Source organism: Trichomycterus rosablanca, chromosome 13, assembly GCF_030014385.1.
Source record: "Trichomycterus rosablanca isolate fTriRos1 chromosome 13, fTriRos1.hap1, whole genome shotgun sequence".
NCBI classification, from domain to species: Eukaryota; Metazoa; Chordata; class Actinopteri; order Siluriformes; family Trichomycteridae; genus Trichomycterus; species Trichomycterus rosablanca.
The window spans coordinates 7,281,316-7,299,142 of NC_086000.1; the positions used below are offsets into that span (position 1 = coordinate 7,281,316).

Genomic DNA, 17,827 nt, shown 5'->3' on the forward strand with positions numbered 1-17,827 from the left:
ATATAGTCCATACCTAATGTTAGCAATGGGAATGTGAGTGCATCTGAGAGACCAGCTCTTGCTTTATATGTATATATTTATATAACTAAGTTATGTATGTACACACACACACACACACTATTGACTATTTAAGTAAATCTGCCTATTCCAGAAGATACCCAATTAATACTCATGTGCACCTGGACATTATATGGAGCACGTAAAAGAAAAGAGGTTGGGGAAGCATCCCTATTGTATTCAGTATCCCAGAATGGGAGTTAAGAACCTATTGTACACTATGTCTCCGATATGAAGCAGGCTAATGACAATACACCAATCAGTGAGTTCATAGACATCCTCTACTAGGCTAAAATTTGGGACTGTCTGTGTAAAGTAAGGGAGGTGAAACAGAATGTCTTTCTCCAGTTGAAGATCTGACTGTGGGTGGTGATATGAACTAGCCACCATGGAGTTAGGCTGGGTCATCAAAATGTATCTGTATAGTGCTTTTTACAGATTCCAGGACCAAAAGACCCTGATGAACAGGCCTAGACCATCAATGGCAAGAAATATTCCCTAAATATGACAAGATAAAAACCTTGAGAGAAACCAGACTCAACACGGACCCATCCTCCTTGTTTAGCCTAGAGGATATTTGAATGCAATCAACTCTTTCCACATGAGCGCTATGAGGCACAGTAGGCCCTCCTTTGACTCCTGCTAAATAAAGGGTTTGTCCATGCTGTAAATTATGTATGGTTTTATTACCATTACATGGGTTATGTACACAGTTTGAGTTTAATTATGCTGATAAGCTTGGAGGACTGAGATTGTGCTGTATCAGGGTGAGATTTATTTATTTTAGGGCCTCTTGTCATTTAAAATGTTAACACAACTTGTGGCCGACAAATAGGTTTCCGTGTCGGTTGGCCATACTAGTTACTGTTTTAATGCTCAGTTGAAACGTAAATAGTACAAATATTAAACAGTGGTTTATTAATAGGACTTACTTTTAATGGCCTTAATGACCCTCATATAGTCATGCCCTCAGACACAGGATTGCGTACGGCTCATTACAGTTGAGTACATGTTTTACAATTAAGCATCAAAAGATTAATTTAAAGATGTAACAAACAAAATGTAGGTTTATTTAGCATTGAGGCAACCTGGTTTGATGAAAGTGGGATTTTACATCTATTAGAACTATTAACTATTACACGTCAGGAGAAACAGCTGGTGTAAATCTTAAAGTAGAAAGGATCCAGAAGTAAATTGATGGTAATTATACTTATACTAATATATTTAATTGTATTCTGTGATATTTGAAGTGAACATTTCCCCCCATTTAAATGTATTATTTTAATTGTTCAAATGATTGAACAAAACCCTCAGTGCACACTTATTATCTGCATATAGACACAACATCTTCTGTCGCTCCTGTTTGCTTTGAATGATCTGGAGTCACTGTATCACTGCTGTTACAGACAAATATAAGGATGGTCTGACATCTGTGTTTTTTTTGGGGTTTTTTTGTGCCCTAAATGTGAATGTTTTTAACACACGTATTAAACAATTCATGAGATAATGCATGTTTTTGTCATCTGAATGCTTAAAAAATAGTTCTACTAATTACTAAGTTCAGGCACCCATTGCTAAAGAATGATTGAATTCAAGTCTAACAAATAAATTAAAGGTTTACAATATCGGCTGCAGTATTGACAATATTGACAACGGTGGCTGCATGGCACTCTCAACCTTTTGATTGATAGCCCAAAGCTTTGAGCCATTTCATACAAGATCACTACTGCTTGGTTTTTAGTGACATTATTCTAGCATGAGGACCTTTTTGGGGTGGTCCATAGAGAAAGGGTTTATTGAGTTGGTTGTGTTAGAACTCCAGCCAGAAGTCCAACATCAGTGTCTGAGCTCACACATGCTATTTTGACTCAATGAACACAAATTCCCACAGAAACCATCCCTGAAGAATGGGGCTGCAAACAGGGGCACATTCATATTAGCATCAATGGTTTTGGAATTGGATGTACAAACTCAAGCTTGGGTGTCCACACATTTTTGGCTATAGATAGATACTTTATTGATCCCAAAGGAAATTAAAGCCAGTAGCATAATACAACAAATAATTAACAGTACAAAACAAAAGCAAACAGAAAAACTAGCAGTAAATCTTTCTTGTAATTTACATAAAATGAATAACTGGTAACTGTAATGATGCATGAGGTATAGTTTTAGTGTAAATATTGAATAGTTATTAAATTATTAAATAGTAAAGTGACATGTGACAATATTGCACAATGAGGCCAATATAGCCACATATATATATACTGTATATATATACTGTACAGTACCAGTCAAAAGTTTGGACACACCTTCTCTTCAGTGGTTTTTCTTGATTATTTTTATTTTCTACATTGTAGATTAATACTGAAGACATCCAAACTATGAAGGAACACATGGAATTATGTAGTGAACAAAAAAATGTTAAACAAACCAGAATATGTTTTATATTTTACCAACTCTACCTCTGCACAGCACAACTGATGGTCTCAAACACATTAAAAAAGCAAGAAATTCCAGAAATTAACTCTAGACAAAGCACAAACATTAATTGAAAACCATTCCAGGTGGCTACCTCATGAAGCTGATTGAGAAAATGCCAAAAAGTGTGCAAAGCTGTCATCAAAGCAAAAGATGGCTACTTTAAAGAATATGAAATATAAAACATATTCTGGTTTGTTTAACACTTTTTTTGTTTACTACATAATTCCATATGTGTTCCTTCATAGTTTGGATGTCTTCATTATTAATCTACAATGTTAAAATAAAAAATAAAAATCAAGAAAAACCACAGGAATGAGTGTGTCCAAACTTTTGACTGGTACTGTATATATACATATGTATATATACTATATATATATATATATATATATATATATATATATATATATATATATATATATATATATATATATATATATATATATATATATATATATATATATACATATATACCCATATACATACATATACACACATGCAAATACATACACACATATACTCATGTACACATAGGTATGTAGTGTACATACAATGTTTTATATATCCGCGTTGGGGCAGATAAACGACAGTTATTTTCGCTCCATGAAGGAATCAAACCAGTGCGATGTGATGGGAGTTTAGTTTCCCTGGGATCAATACCCCCCTCCCCAATCGACTGCCTCTCTGCTTGTCCATTTGCCTCTAGTGGCTTCGGGGAAGTGATGAGGGGGGCGGAAAGTTTGGGGTTTTGCTCGCGTCGCGTCTGGCCAATAATGTGCACAGAGCTGTCGTGAACATCATTTAAACCGGAGACAGTCGGGCGCTGGACTGATTCCTATTAAAGCCCGTCAGCGCGCGTGTGTGTTTCTCTATGGCATCGTTACCAGCTGCACATTCTCTCCAGCATTCTTCAGCTTCTCTCATCTACTGACTTCACCTCGGGATTCAGAACTTTAGCTCTGAAGTGCTGATCAGCATTGTGTTCTTACTTGTTTTTTCTTAATTTGGAGCATTCAGACAGAGCAGCAGAAGTTTGACATGACAGCGAGGAGCACAGACAGGTGAGCTGTACACCCTGTATACGCACTTTACGCGCTTTCCTTCTATGCGCGTCTATTGCGGTTAAAGTACTGGTCTAGTAATCAGAAGGTTCAAGTCTCACCACTGCCAGGTTGCTGCTGTTGGGCCCTTGAGCAAGGCTATTAACCCTCAATTGCTCAGAATGTATACTGTCTCACTACTGTAAGTCGCTTTGGATGAAGGCGTCTGCTGGTGGTCACCTGGGTTTGCTGTGAAAATGAAGCAGGTGTCCAGTAGATCCACACACACATCTGTACTGTATTGCAGACATACTGTCTTATCATGTTTAAAATGCTATTTTAGATTATTATTTTTAGGACTAGCTTATTTGGTCACAATAGTTGTGGCTGGAGAAAGTCAAGGATGCTCAAGGATGTGGGAGAGAGTTGGCAATTCACTTAAATATCGAGCAAAAATCTATTTATTTATAAACAAGTACTTCTATAGATTCTGACTAATGATAAAAATAACATAGGTGTTAGTGCTTTAAAAAAAATTTCAATTTTAGCTTCTACATGGAGAACCTGTGGCATGGTCATTTCTATTACTTTCTCAGCTAAATGCAAAACAGTCTTACTTCATAAGTAACCGCTTGTATGAGCATCTGCAGAACTAGTTTGTGGACCGAATTAAATTCCATGTGATGCTGGAAAACAGTCGCAATGTTCTGGGCATCATCCACATTCCCTTATGACAGCGTTCCGTGTCATGGATCATTTTGCGGAGATTTTGGTTTTGAGGCCACAAATAGCAATAATAGGCCTAAAAACAGATCAAAATGAGAAGGCAATTATTCAGTGTAGCCTGTTTGCAGTTTTACAATTTAGATCAGTTTTTCCACTACATTGTGAGAACAAGTTCACTGAAACTAGGACATTCTTGAATTTTTATCAAAAATACTTTGACCAAATTAATAACAGCAATCATGTCAGAAGACATTGTTATTTATGGTAATTTCAACAATCTGAATCATTCCACACAACCATAAGACTTTTCTGCTTCTATGAGAACCACAGCTGGCTAGATCTGCTCAGCTAAAAGTCTGTTCTTTACATTTTCAGCATTTAGCAGACGCTTTCATCCAAAGCGACTTACACAATGAGCAATTGAGGGTTAAGGGCCTTGCTCAGGGCCCCAACAGTGGCAACTTGGTGGTGGCAGGGCTTGAACCGGCCCGTACCATACCCTAACCACTGAGCTATCACTGGCCCTATCACTGTTCTTTAGTAAATGCAACTGGGAACGCATCTCTAGTTCATAGTTCATCGACTTACTTTCTAAGCAATTAAGGGCCTTGCCAAAGAGCCCAACAGTGACAACCTGGCATTGGTGGGGTTTGAACCAGCAACCTTCTGATTACTGGCTAGATCTGCTAAGCTACAAGTCTGTTCTTCAGTACATGCAACTGGGAACGCATCTCTGGAACTGGGAACATTACAACAAACCACATATAACTGCTATTAATCCTGATCATAATATAAGGTGTTTTACTAAACAAGGTGGGCTTATTTATCCTCCCTGTCTCCTTCTCCCCAGATTCCACCAGTAAACCATCTTTTTTTTTTACTTCTAGAAGTGTCAACCGGCTGGTTGACGCTTCAAGACGAATGTCTCTCGTTACTTAAAAGGTTGACTGCTGATCCCAAAGCTTTTGAAAGGGTTCTTGGGAGTATAAGATCCAGCCATTCAGTCCAAGAAAAAGAACACTTGCAGAAATTATTCAAATCCCAAAGCAGCCATGAGATCCATGCCAGTAATTGTATCTTTTGATTATGTCTAATCTAAAACCTTCTTCCATTTGTCCTTAACCCCTTGTAGAGCCACTTTAGAAAGAAATATATCTGTTGTTGTTTTTTATATATAAAGGCGTTGGTTTGGTTTTCATAAAACCTGGCGCAGATGGTGCTCAGCGTGATGCGTTATGGGGAACTGGGTTCGATCCTTGCGTCCAGTCACTATAAGAAGTCTTGCATATTGTCCACCGCTGACGGTGTTAAGTTTGTGATTCCCTGCGGCTGCTTGGCGCTGTGTGCAGTGTGTATTCTTGCTTTGCGCCCCGTGGTCTTGGATGGCACCATATGCGTCGATTCCAGAAAATCTGTTTAGTTCCCCACCGAACCTTTGAGCTCATTGTCCTTTATTATTTGCATCGGTGCACCAATGGACTAATCAATTTACTCCGAAACGAACACTTTCTCATCATTCTTCTCAGCACTATATATAGTAAGAAATCGTTCGTGGATGTCCTGTCGCATCGCCAAAATCGCATCGTCAAAAATCCTTTTCTGGCACCACTGACATCCATAACCTTGGGCTACCTGAAAAGTCACCACACGTGAATCGCCTTTAATTCAAGCAAGCAAATCCAACCAAGCCCATCGTGACATTAGTGGTTTACATGTTCCGTTCCATTCAGTTTGTATTATATAGGCTGGGAATAATTATGGGACGCTTACGCGTAAAAGTACACTCCAACGCCAACAACAAACATGCGCGCTGAGCTTAATGTAAATGCGAATTACACGAAGTTCTGCATAAATAATGATTCAGAAAAATAACATAGCATAAGCACGTTAACATCTAAATTACATAAATGAAAAATTCCGAACAACGAGAAACGTGTAGAAACATGACAATTTACATTTATTGCTGTATATTTGAATACTAGAATATGCACAATTTTGCTACACATACAGCAACATTCTTAATGTGGTGGTGTGTTAAGTTCTATAATGTAATTTAACTTCTTGTTGTGATTATGATTTACACCATGAGTCTAGTCAAACTGTTCCTATTTATATGGGCACCAATAATTCACCAAATATAGTAACTTTATAATTACTTTAGGAGAACAGAGAAATAATGAGCAATCACTTGGGAGAAATAAGGCAGTATCACACTGTTAAATGAAATTCTAGAACTTTCTGCACCATCAAATAAAACATTTGAGTTGCTGTATGCAGCTTTTGAAGTCTAAATGAAGTTTAGAAGAAGTAGGAAAGGATTTGTTTAATTATTCAGTCACAGAAAAAAATACTGCAGACAGAATTGAACTGTAATTAAATGTTTGGCATTAACTGTATATCATTATTTTGTCATTTATATTTGCACTGTGGTTCACTTTATAATTCACTTTATAATTCACTTTATAATTTACTTTATAATTTATATTTTACAGCTGTTACTTATAATCTATACCAGCCTTACAATGTTAACTGAAATAACACCTCCATATGTACCCATAGGTCCTGTTGTTGTAGTGTGTTGTCTGAGTGTTGCTGTGATTATACAGATTCTTGTTTGTATAATGTGAATCTCTGTAGTGTGTACTATTACTTTTGACTTTTGCTACTGAGGCCTTAATTTCCTTCGGGATTAATAAAGTATCTATCTATCTATCTATCTATCTATCTATCTATCTATCTATCTATCTATCTATCTATCTATCTATCTATCTATCTATCTATCTAATCTATAAAGGTTTGATTGATATTAGAACAAGAAACAAAGTGGAATAAAATACAGATACAAGTACGAAGGAAAAGAAACTACGAATTTTAATAACTAATAGCCAATTGTAATAGACCCCAAACAACAATACGACTATTCCAGTAAAGAATTAAGGCGTAATTAGTACAATAAAGTGCATTTTTCCAATGTTTTGCGCTTTTTCTGTATGCTCTACGGCGCGTAATCAATCACAATGTTCCAGATGAAAACACAATGACCCGGCCTGTTAACATCTGATTTGTGTGGATGATTTGCAGGATGGACAGATGTGCGCGGCTGCTGTGCGCTGTGCTGCTCTTCTCGGCTGTTGTGAAGTGCGCGGCGGAGGCGGAGAGCAGAGCGACTCAGGGCTCCATTCCAATCCGGGGTAAGAACAAACCAAACACGTCAGAAAACCGACGCCAGGGCGGTTCTTCCTCCGCCACCTACTCGTCCTCATACTCGGGCAGGGGTAGAGGCTCTTCTTCCTCTGCAGAGGAGGTGCTGGAATCCAGTCAGGAGGCGCTGCAAGTGACCGAGCGACGCTACCTGAAGCGGGACTGGTGTAAAACTCAGCCGCTGAAGCAGACTCTGCACGAGGAAGGCTGTATCAGCATCACCATCCTGAACCGCTTCTGCTACGGTCAGTGCAACTCCTTCTACATCCCGCGCCATGTGCGCCGAGAGGAGGGCGCATTCCAATCCTGCTCCTTCTGCAAACCCAAACGCTTCACCACCATGACCTACACCCTCAACTGCCCCGACCTGCAGCCGCCCACCCGCAAGAAGCGCGTGCAGAGGGTCAAGCAGTGCCGCTGCATCTCCATCGACCTCGACTGAACCCTGCGTGCGCATCCACAGCACAACTCCAGCGCCGTCACCACAGAGCCTAAACAAATACACGCAATTCTGCACAGAAAACACGGTTCCATCACCACAGAGCCTAAACAAATACACGCCATTCAGCACAGAAAACACATGGTCCCATCACCAAAATAATAACGTCACGTGGTGAAGAGGAGACACAGCAGAGGCCACAAAACACCCAAAGTTATCCTACTGACTTATGCAAAAGTTTGGACGCCCATGGCCAACTTCCATGTTTGTTAATTCTCTGAGTGAAAATAAAATACATCCCCCTAAATATAAGATATAAAAATATGTGCTGTCTGAATTCTACATACAGTATTCTATTACATCCTCATGTTTTACCACCACTTTATCCTGGTTCAGGTTGTGGTGAGCATCACTAGGCGCAATGCAATTACGCGCATAGCCAATCATGTCTGTATGTAGATGCCTGGCTGGCCGAAAGCACCGTTGGAGAATCAAAAGCTGGACCCCAGCAATAGTGAGCTATTTACCTAGGCACCACACAAGCGCCCAAATGTACAAATTAATAAATTAAGAATAAAAAAAAAGGCCATTCTATTTTTTCCAGATATGTAAAATTCAGCAAACAGTAATTGTGTATTTACATGTGATGAAGTACCTGTAGTATCCATGCCATGAAGAGAATGTATTTTAGAAAATCAACAAATATGGAATTTCACCAGGGGTGACCAAAGTTTGCATTAGACGGTGTATAGCTCACATAGATCAAATTCAAATGTGCAACATGCAGGTGGACTTAAGTTATAAATGGCTGTCCAGCCAAAAATGGATACAAAAAGACCATCAAGAGACTTGCATAATGTGTATAGCATCATTTTGGAAGCATGGACTTTAGCCCCTATTTGAAGAATGACAGAATGACAGCAAAATGGTCACAATTCTAACAGTAAGTTTGCGTTTTGGAGAATGCCAAAGTTTGTGTTTTGTCCACTATGTGGAACTTAGTCAGACTGAATGGACATTTAATAAGGACATTTATTTAATATGATTGTAGGAAGCTTGTATGATTGCAGGTGTATTTTATTGTCAGTTTGTTGTGATTTTCTTTTTCGTGAAAGGACATTGCTCAGTATGATAGAAAAACAGCTAGACTTGATGATTAATATTTACTAGGCTTGTATCTCCCAGTAAGAGAACTAGTTTATATTTTGTACATACATAGTTCAGTCTGTTTAATTGGATTGCTGCTTTAACTATACTGCAAGCTTGTTAAGTTAATGTATAAATAAAATGGCAAATAAATCAATTTGAGTGTCTTTCTGGGAGTGAACCCTCTATCATTTGTAATGGTATGGTATATAAATGCAGTTTTATTAGTTTATTAGTTTTACAGTTGTTTAAAGTCATGTATAAGAAAATGAAGCAACATTTGTATGAAGAGATTACTTCATAAGTAAAATAAATCATGACCAGAAAAGACTGTGTATTGCCAAAGCTTCAGAAAACAAATGATTATTATTTTATTCCCATCAAAACCATTTATGAGAAAAAAGCCAGAGAAAATCGAACTAGTGATGTCAGTGGGTCTGTATCATGCATGGGACAAACTCCTAAAAATCAATGTGGCAGCATAAGCTAAGAAGTGCATAACTTATCAGTGAAAACAGAAGGAATAAAAAGTCACTGGTGTTTCTTTCTGCTATATAAAATAACCAAATGTTCGACCTGCAAAACGTACACATATGGAAATGTAACAAAATTAACAAATTATTTAAATAATTAAAAGTTCAGTAAAGTTCTAAACTCTACTTATTTGTGTCTAGTGCTGTTCCACTTTGACAGTTTTGCATGAAAATTAGGTTCTGGTCCGCAGAAGTTAAAAAAGGATTGTGTTTTTTTAATGGTGTTGAGAAGAGTTTAAGCTTTTATGAGGGTATCACTGTTATTACATTATAATCATGGAAAAAAAAAACTTATAATGCTTATTGTCTTTTAAAAAGGCATTTGACAGTATGATAATTAAGACCCCAGGTAATAACTAGAGCGGTGCATTTCCTGAAGAAAATGCGAGTGTGACTACAGCAATTGCGGGTGGGCGGTTGTGTGTACCTAAAAGCTGTATCCAAGTTGGGGTGTCATCAATGGGCTGTACGATTTAAGAGATGGAACGCCGTTGATATCTAAAAATTTCAAAAAATGAATATAAGTGAATGGGGCAAAAAAATGGGCGTGGCAGGTGGGTGGGTCTGCGTATCCAAATGCTGATTCCAAGTTGGAGTGTTATCAACGGGCTGTACATTTTAGAGTTGGAACGGCGTTGATATCTCGAAATTTCAAAAAATGAATGGAAGTGAATGGGACAAAAACGGGTGTGGCAAGTGGGCGGGTGTGCATATCCAAAAATGTTATCCATGTCCCGGTGTCATAAACAAGCTGTACGATTTAGAGTTGGAACGGTGGCAGGTGGGCGGGTGTGCGTATATGAAGACCTGCAGTTTGTGGGGGTGTGAATACTTTTTCCCAGACAGGTGACTGTATCTGTGTCCAAGCTGTCATCTAAGCAGAAGTTCAGTTTAGCAAATTGCCATTAAAAAATGCCTTCAGCAATCACACTAATAATAATAATAATAATAATAACCTCGAATTTCATGAACAGTTGTTTCCTCTAAAAGAATTAAATACAGTCTAAATTGCATATAGGCTTCATTGCATAAAAACTCAACTCAATTCTCCTATTGGTACACTGGGGCGGCACATTGGGTAGCACTGTCACTCAACAGGCCCGGGTCCTTTCTGTGTGGAGTTTGCATGTTCTCCCCGTGTCTGTGTGGGTTTCCTCCGGGAGCTCAGGTTTCCTCCCACAGTCCAAAGACATGCAAGTGAGGTGAACTGGAGATACAAAATTGTCCAGGACTGTGAACTGATGAACCTTGTGTAATGAGTAACTACCGTTCCTGTCATGAATGTAACCAAAGAGTAAAACATGACGTTAAAATCCTAAAAAACAAACAAACCTATTGGTACACTAATGTTATTTGTTTTATCATAAAAGTGTATTATTACACTAGTTAAAAATAAATCATGAAAACCTGTTTCTGATCCACTGTCCACTTTTTTCTGGTAAAGACTGTGATGAACCTTTACTCTGTACAGAAAAACAGGAGGAAGTGCAGTCCCTCTACAGCACAACTAATTTCATTTGGATTGAAGTGTAGCAGATATCAGCTCAATGCATTCTGACATTTTGTGGACATTCAATTAAGAAAAGCCATCAAGTGTTTTTTTAATAGGAATGGAAAGGAATGCTGGATAAAAACAGTGTACACACATTTCTGATGAACAGCCCACATCAAAATGTTAAACAAGAATGGTGTAGAAATAATAATGAAGATACAGTATATCACATAAATGGCAATTTAGTAGGTCTCATCAAAGCTTAGATTGAGTCCACTAATTATATAGAATCTTTTTATGTTAATAAATAAATCACCCATTTGTACACATCCATATCTATCTATATCTATATCTATATCTATATATATATACCGTATATCTATCTACTGTATATATATATATATAGTATATATACAGTATATATATATATATACTGTATATATATATATATATATATATATATATTTTTTTTTTTTTCCCCTTCAACTTGGGTTGCAACACGGTTTAATAATATAACTAAAAAAATAAAATCAGCAGTTGATATTCTATGAAAATAAATAAGCTCTTTTCTATATGGACAATACATGTCTCAAAAGTAGCCGCTGTTTTTTTTTAGGAAAGAAAGATTGCATAGAAAGTTTAACTGAGGTACATGAGAAATTGTACGCCATACCATACATACACCATACAAGTACCATTTGGAAAAAAGAGGCAAAAGAATAGCTGCACCTACAAACAGGAAAGTGCATGAAACTGACAAACCTACCTTTAAGCGATTAAGTGGGTGGTTGTACAGTTAAAATAGAATACACATCTAAAACCTCTAACCTGCTCTGACTGACGCTTGTGTTTTATCCTTCTCTAACCCTGCCATGGCGGATAACTTGAGGTACGTGAGTAAAGTCTGTTCTGACTGATGACATCTGGCTGTCAGCCACCCTGTCTGCCTAGATAGAAAATAAAAACATGAGGAAAACTGTTGGTCATAGTAATACATATAGGCAGAAAGCAGAGGTTCTTAGCCTTTCTATCAAATAAACTACAACAGAGGTCATGTATAAATAATTAACATTAAGGTGTGTATGAAGGTATGTTGTTGCACAACTAAGTTCAGATTCTAAGTTAAAGTCTATCAAACTAATGAAAGCGCATCTTGGAAATTGGAAAGAGGTGCTTTTGATTTTGGCAACAATAAAACTGTGAGTACCTTCAGCACTCTGTCTGTAAATGTTTTGTATATGAGGCAGTGGTAGTGGACTGGTAATAATAAGCCGCTCAGGTGGCGCAGCGGTAAAAACACACGCTGACACCAGAGCTGGGATCTCGAATACATCGTATCGAGTCTCAGCTCTGCCTGCCAGCAAAGGTGAGCACCCACATAGATAGATAGATAGATAGATAGATAGATAGATAGATAGATAGATAGATAGATAGATAGATAGATAGATAGATAGATAGATAGATAGATAGATAGATAGATAGATAGATAGATAGATAGATAGATAGATAGATAGATAGATAGATATTTTATTTATCCCGAAGGAAATTATTGAATATAAACAACGATTGGCCTGTTGTTCAGATAGGGGTGGTATATTAAAAGCCGGATTGGGACTTTCTCATAACTAATGCAATTACGACCTCTGCCGGCTGAATGATGGTGCCAGCACAGAGATGGGGAAAAATGCTGTCAGGGTGTGTCTCTCCGTACACAGTGCTGATCCGCACTGCACTCTTCAAAGTGTAGGTGACAAAATACGGCTGCTGCCCATGTGTCGGAGGGGGCGTTGGTTAGCTTCGTTCTCCTCAATCAGAGCGGGGATCGATATATATAAAAATAAATAGTGTATCGACCTAGTTGGGCATCCAATGAGGGACATCAATGGGGTTTCACTGCCGCTGCAGACCTCTGCTGTCTGGTTGGCATATTGTGACTATGTACACTATACAGTCTCAGATTTGTGAGTTCCGCCACTGGCAGGTAAAAAGACACGGCTGGTGACTGTATGTCATAGGGGGTGCCTGAAAATCCCCCCCCCCCCCCAAACAAAAACAAATAAATACAATAACAGTACATAACAAAGTCCATTACCTAGTAAGCATCTTATATCACGTAATAGTGTACTAAGTAGTATGTCAGCACAGTCCCAGCATCATTGGTGATATTAATTTTGTCAACGGTTTTGTCAAAATTCTATAAATAAACATACACTCAATAATAATGCATTAAATAAATGGACTACCTGGTAAAGTTCAGCTAGCTTTATAGGCGGTCTCAAAATCCAGCAGAGGAATAACTCAAATTTTATATCTCTGAGTATGTACTTCACCTGTCCAATGAATGAATTAATTAATTAATTAGACAGCAGCAAAAATCAGACGTTAGGATTCTTGCCCATTAAATGCACTCTTTTCTTCTATTTATGTGGACTTAACAGGCATTAAATTACATATTACTATACCTTTTAATTATAAAAATAACATAATCTGTAGGCTTGACTACAGTACTGCCTATATACCTACAGTGGCTACAGTATGTTTCTTAAAAACCTAGCAGAACCCTTGAGAACACAAAAGTATTTACTCTATTTTTAGCAGATCGCTACTTTAACCCCCAGCATTGTTATAGCTTCTCGCCTAAGCAAAATGACCAGCCAATCTTCATAGTATTTGTGCTCATATGTGGCTCTTCAAAGCACAGAAAAGTGGATTGAATATAGCCTCACATGTCTTGCAGGAAGCAGGTGTGATCCTTCACCCTTCCAGGCAGGTAGGCAAAACAAGACTGTGTGTTGCAGATCAGAATGAAATTTCGTCATGGTCCACCATCAGCCCAAGGGAACAGGTTAAGAACTATGAGCATATTGCTTAACTTTATTGGCCTCATCTTAAACTAAAATAGATTTTGGGTTTTGAAGTCTTAAAAACATGTTTGTTCCAAAGACCCCCACTCTTCCAACCTGAGAAGAAAGAGCCACCACAGAGTCACCACAGGAGTCAAGAGTCACCACAGGAGATTCAGGTTTTTGTTATTTGTTATGATATGAAGACAGTTGAGGTCCAATACATTTTCCTAGCAGCATTTTTATGTAGTAGTTAATTATATATTATTTTCTCCAGCTCAAATCGAGCACTTTTGATTGCACTTGCAATTCAGATCAGTTACTCAATGCTGCGTTCTTGGTGAAGTAGCAGATTAAAATGCAGCTCTTTACTGGAAACTTTCAGTTCATTTCCATTTCCTTTCTTTTTCTGGCTTTTTCCTTTTTCATCTTCAGCTAGAGGATGTAGTTGCCTTCTGTTTAAGTCTCTCCTTCTGTAAAAATAAGTTTAAGTTTATTTAAATGAAAGTTGCTGGGTATTATTTTTGTATTCATGTTTGTATGTATGTATGTGTGGCTCTAGTTCTTACCAGACTGTTGGGATTAACCTGTTTTGTTTCCACTTTCTTTTCAGCTGTGATCTTCTTAACATTTTGTTGAGCTTCTTTTAGTCTTAAAAAAAGAACAAGAGCAGAATCAATATTGTATTCAGGTCCCCTGAATTTATGTCCACTGTATTGAGAATTTCATATAAATAAATATAAATGCCATTTTTAACCATCAATCTACACTTAAAATTTATATATATATATATATATATATATATATATATATATATATATATATATATATATATATATATATATATATACAGTATATATATATATATATATATATATATATATATACATATATTGTTTCTTTATTTTATTTATTAAAGGTGTTGTTTTTACCTGCTTTTTATCTATGTGCATATTTTATACTTGTTAGTCATCAGTGTGAAGTTGATTAAAAAAATACAGTGGTACCTCGAAACTCAACGTTAATTGGTTCTGGGACTGGGGGCGTTAAGGTTAAAAGGCGTTGAGTTTCAATGTATCTTTTTCCCATAAGGATGTATGGGAAACCACTTAATGCGTTCCATGGTCCCATGGACTTGCATATATTTTAGGCTTCTGTAAAACAATGGGGTTGTTTTTGACACTTATACACTGAAAATAACACAAATATAATATACTGTATTATAATATATTCTTACAATTTTTCACACTCTGAGCTGTAACACAAGTTTAAAAGTGAAACAGTGAAAAAAATCCAGCTAAACATAGATGTATGTGGAGCTTTTAGAGTGAATCTGACGTTTTTTACAGACAAATGCAGATTCGTCTCATATTCACACTTTGATGACGTTTTACTGCACCGCTCAAGCTGTTCAGTGTTAATTTAAAATTAAATAAATAAATTTTTAAAAAACAAACTGAATAGAGTTTAGGGGACATTGTTTTACAAGGTACCACTGTACTTGATTAGCAATTTTATAATTTTACTTTTGTAAGTTTTTCTGTTCAAATAAATATAATAATGTAAATGTCAGGTTATGAATAAATATACCTGGTTAATTATTTTGAACACAAAATGAAATGTTTGTATAAATGTAACCTATAATTAATTTCTTCCTGTAACAAAAATAATTGCAAACAATTTGCAATCTTGCACTTTATACAACCACACATGTTAACATAACAGCACTTCTATAACGGCTGATAAGACTAAAGAATACAGAGCAAAAAATCCGATTTTATTTTCAGTTCTTCTGACTTAATGGTCCTTATTGGTCTTGTGGAGTCTACTATTCAGTTCACCAAGCAGATCTGAGTTTTGAAATAGTTTAAGTCAGAGGACTGGGATTGCAAAATAAAAGCTTCACCTAATTATAGCTTCTTGGCAAAGGCAGCTAAAATTTTATTTGACATGTCCTAGTACTTAACACAGTCCATGTTGCAACCTATTCTAAAAGAATTCCTACAGGCTTTCAGACTAAAACAAGGAGATTTTACAGATTTGAGGTTCTCTGGTAAAAATGTTAAAACATGCAAATATTACTAGTAGTTTGTACTATAGTCACCAAACTAATTATATTGGCTTTATAAAAATATTTTTTATATAAATAACAAATAATTATGGATACTTACAACTGCAAATTATCAGCAAGACATCACAGCATATATATCAACATTTTTATATCAGATGTTTTAAGTGCACCCTATACGTCCCATCACCCAAATGCATTTTAGACTGACAGTAACCCTGCTCCCTGAATTACTCAGCCCACGGCCTGATTTAAAGGACATCACCATGTGCGCTGCCTTTAATGGCCCCTCCGTGTTGTGCCAGTAAAGCCTCCAGGGGGCCGCAGAGAGAGGTAATGTGCCCCCAGCAGGGATGCCCCAGGTCAGGAACAGCGCTTTGATGCTTCGTTGACTTCAACTTAAAACCAAAAGCAGTTTCATTTTATTTGTTAGTATTGTCTGCAGGATTTGGACTGGGTCTCAAGCTTGTGAGTAATAGGTGCAGTTGTAAGAGAGGCGGTGGGTCTGGCATGTGTTATGGGGCTCCATTGTTTTTTGGCTGTTTCAAAGGCAGAAACAAAAAGACTCTGTGATTCAAGATAGAGAGGTGAGGATATTATTGACTTCATTAGTGTGAGGTGAGCAATAATTATTTTCAATGTGGGCTGACTTCAAACTATGTTCACACTGCATGGCAATGAGCTCAAAATTTCAAAATATTTACATTAGAAAACCTGGCGACACGGTGGCTAAGTGGGTAGCACTGTCGCCTCACAGCAAGAAGGACCTGGGTTCAATCCCCAGGCGGGGCGGTCCGGGTCCTTTCTGTGTGAAGTTTGCATGTTCTTCCCGTGTCTGTGTGGGTTTCCTCCAAGTGCTCCAGTTTCCTCCCACAGTCCAAAGACATGCAAGTGAAGTGAATTGGAGACTTGGACAGAGCTTCAATACACTGCAGGGCTTGAGCCATCCCTACATACATAGCCAATCATATATGCGTTAACGCCTGACAGGTAGATAGCACCACTGAGTTCCAGGCTGCACAAACTAAGTGCCTGTCTTGGACTACATAAAGTCATCTACTTTTTTTAGAGTGACATAAATTTATTATCATTATTATTACTATTATTATTATAATTATTTAAAATTTAGGTTTATGGCATTGGTAAATATATGCAAAAACTAGCAAATAAATTACTTAAAAATAAAAACAATAATAAAATTAATAATAATTTGCTAATATCAATTGTACTATAGACTAGAAATTTTGTGTTTGGAAATTCAGGCAAATTCAACCTATCCCTGTTATTTTTTACAAGAAATATTTCACATAAACAGAACAAATTAGGTCTATAATTGCTATTTTCATTAATATTTTTGTAGGCTTAATTTTTGTTTACTGAAGTAAACCATCAGTTCAAACCAGAAAATGTACAGTTATTAAGATTCAAGATTTACTTTATTGTCATTTCACTGTACACCAAAGTGTACAGAAAAAACTAAATTACGTTCATTGGTTCATGCTAAAAACCCTGCAGGTTTAAGATAGAAAATATATATAAAATAGTAATGAAAAAATATATATATTTAAAAATACGTAGGATTAAAAGAGGTACATCAAAAGTTAAACATAATAATTTATTATGTTATTAAGTATTGCACAGTGATTATACATAATGATAATTATTGCACATTGCGTTATTGCACATGTTAAGATATAAGGATATTGCATGTTATACCCATAGATGAAATATGTATCAGATTTGGGTTAATTTGTTGCAGTCGGGTAGAAACTACTTCTAAAACGTTCGTGTTGCAGCGTATACT

At 36.9% G+C, this 17,827-nt stretch overlaps 2 protein-coding genes across 2 annotated transcripts in view; one reads left to right on the forward strand and one right to left on the reverse strand.

The window, feature by feature from the left end:
* Positions 1 to 7,383: 7,383 nt before the first annotated feature.
* grem1b (gremlin 1b) lies at positions 7,384 to 8,163 on the forward strand. The gene has a single exon (XM_063007702.1). It carries the CDS (start codon positions 7,384 to 7,386, stop codon positions 7,942 to 7,944), a length of 561 nt encoding a protein of 186 aa, XP_062863772.1. The 3' UTR covers positions 7,945 to 8,163.
* A 5,473-nt stretch (positions 8,164 to 13,636) lies between these two features.
* The window catches only part of LOC134325657 (formin-like), a 102,310-nt gene continuing 98,119 nt past the window's right edge, over positions 13,637 to 17,827 (reverse strand). The window contains exons 17-18 of the mRNA XM_063007903.1: positions 14,525 to 14,606; positions 13,637 to 14,428 (exon numbers count right to left, since the gene is read on the reverse strand). Of these exons, the coding sequence (XP_062863973.1) occupies positions 14,387 to 14,428; positions 14,525 to 14,606 (124 nt within the window). The 3' untranslated portion in view covers positions 13,637 to 14,386. The remainder of the gene's footprint in view (positions 14,429 to 14,524; positions 14,607 to 17,827) is intronic.

Bases quoted from the DNA above. Each gene is read 5' to 3' on its own strand.
- grem1b (XM_063007702.1), top strand. From the start codon at position 7,384: ATGGACAGATGTGCGCGGCTGCTGTGCGCTGTGCTGCTCTTCTCGGCT.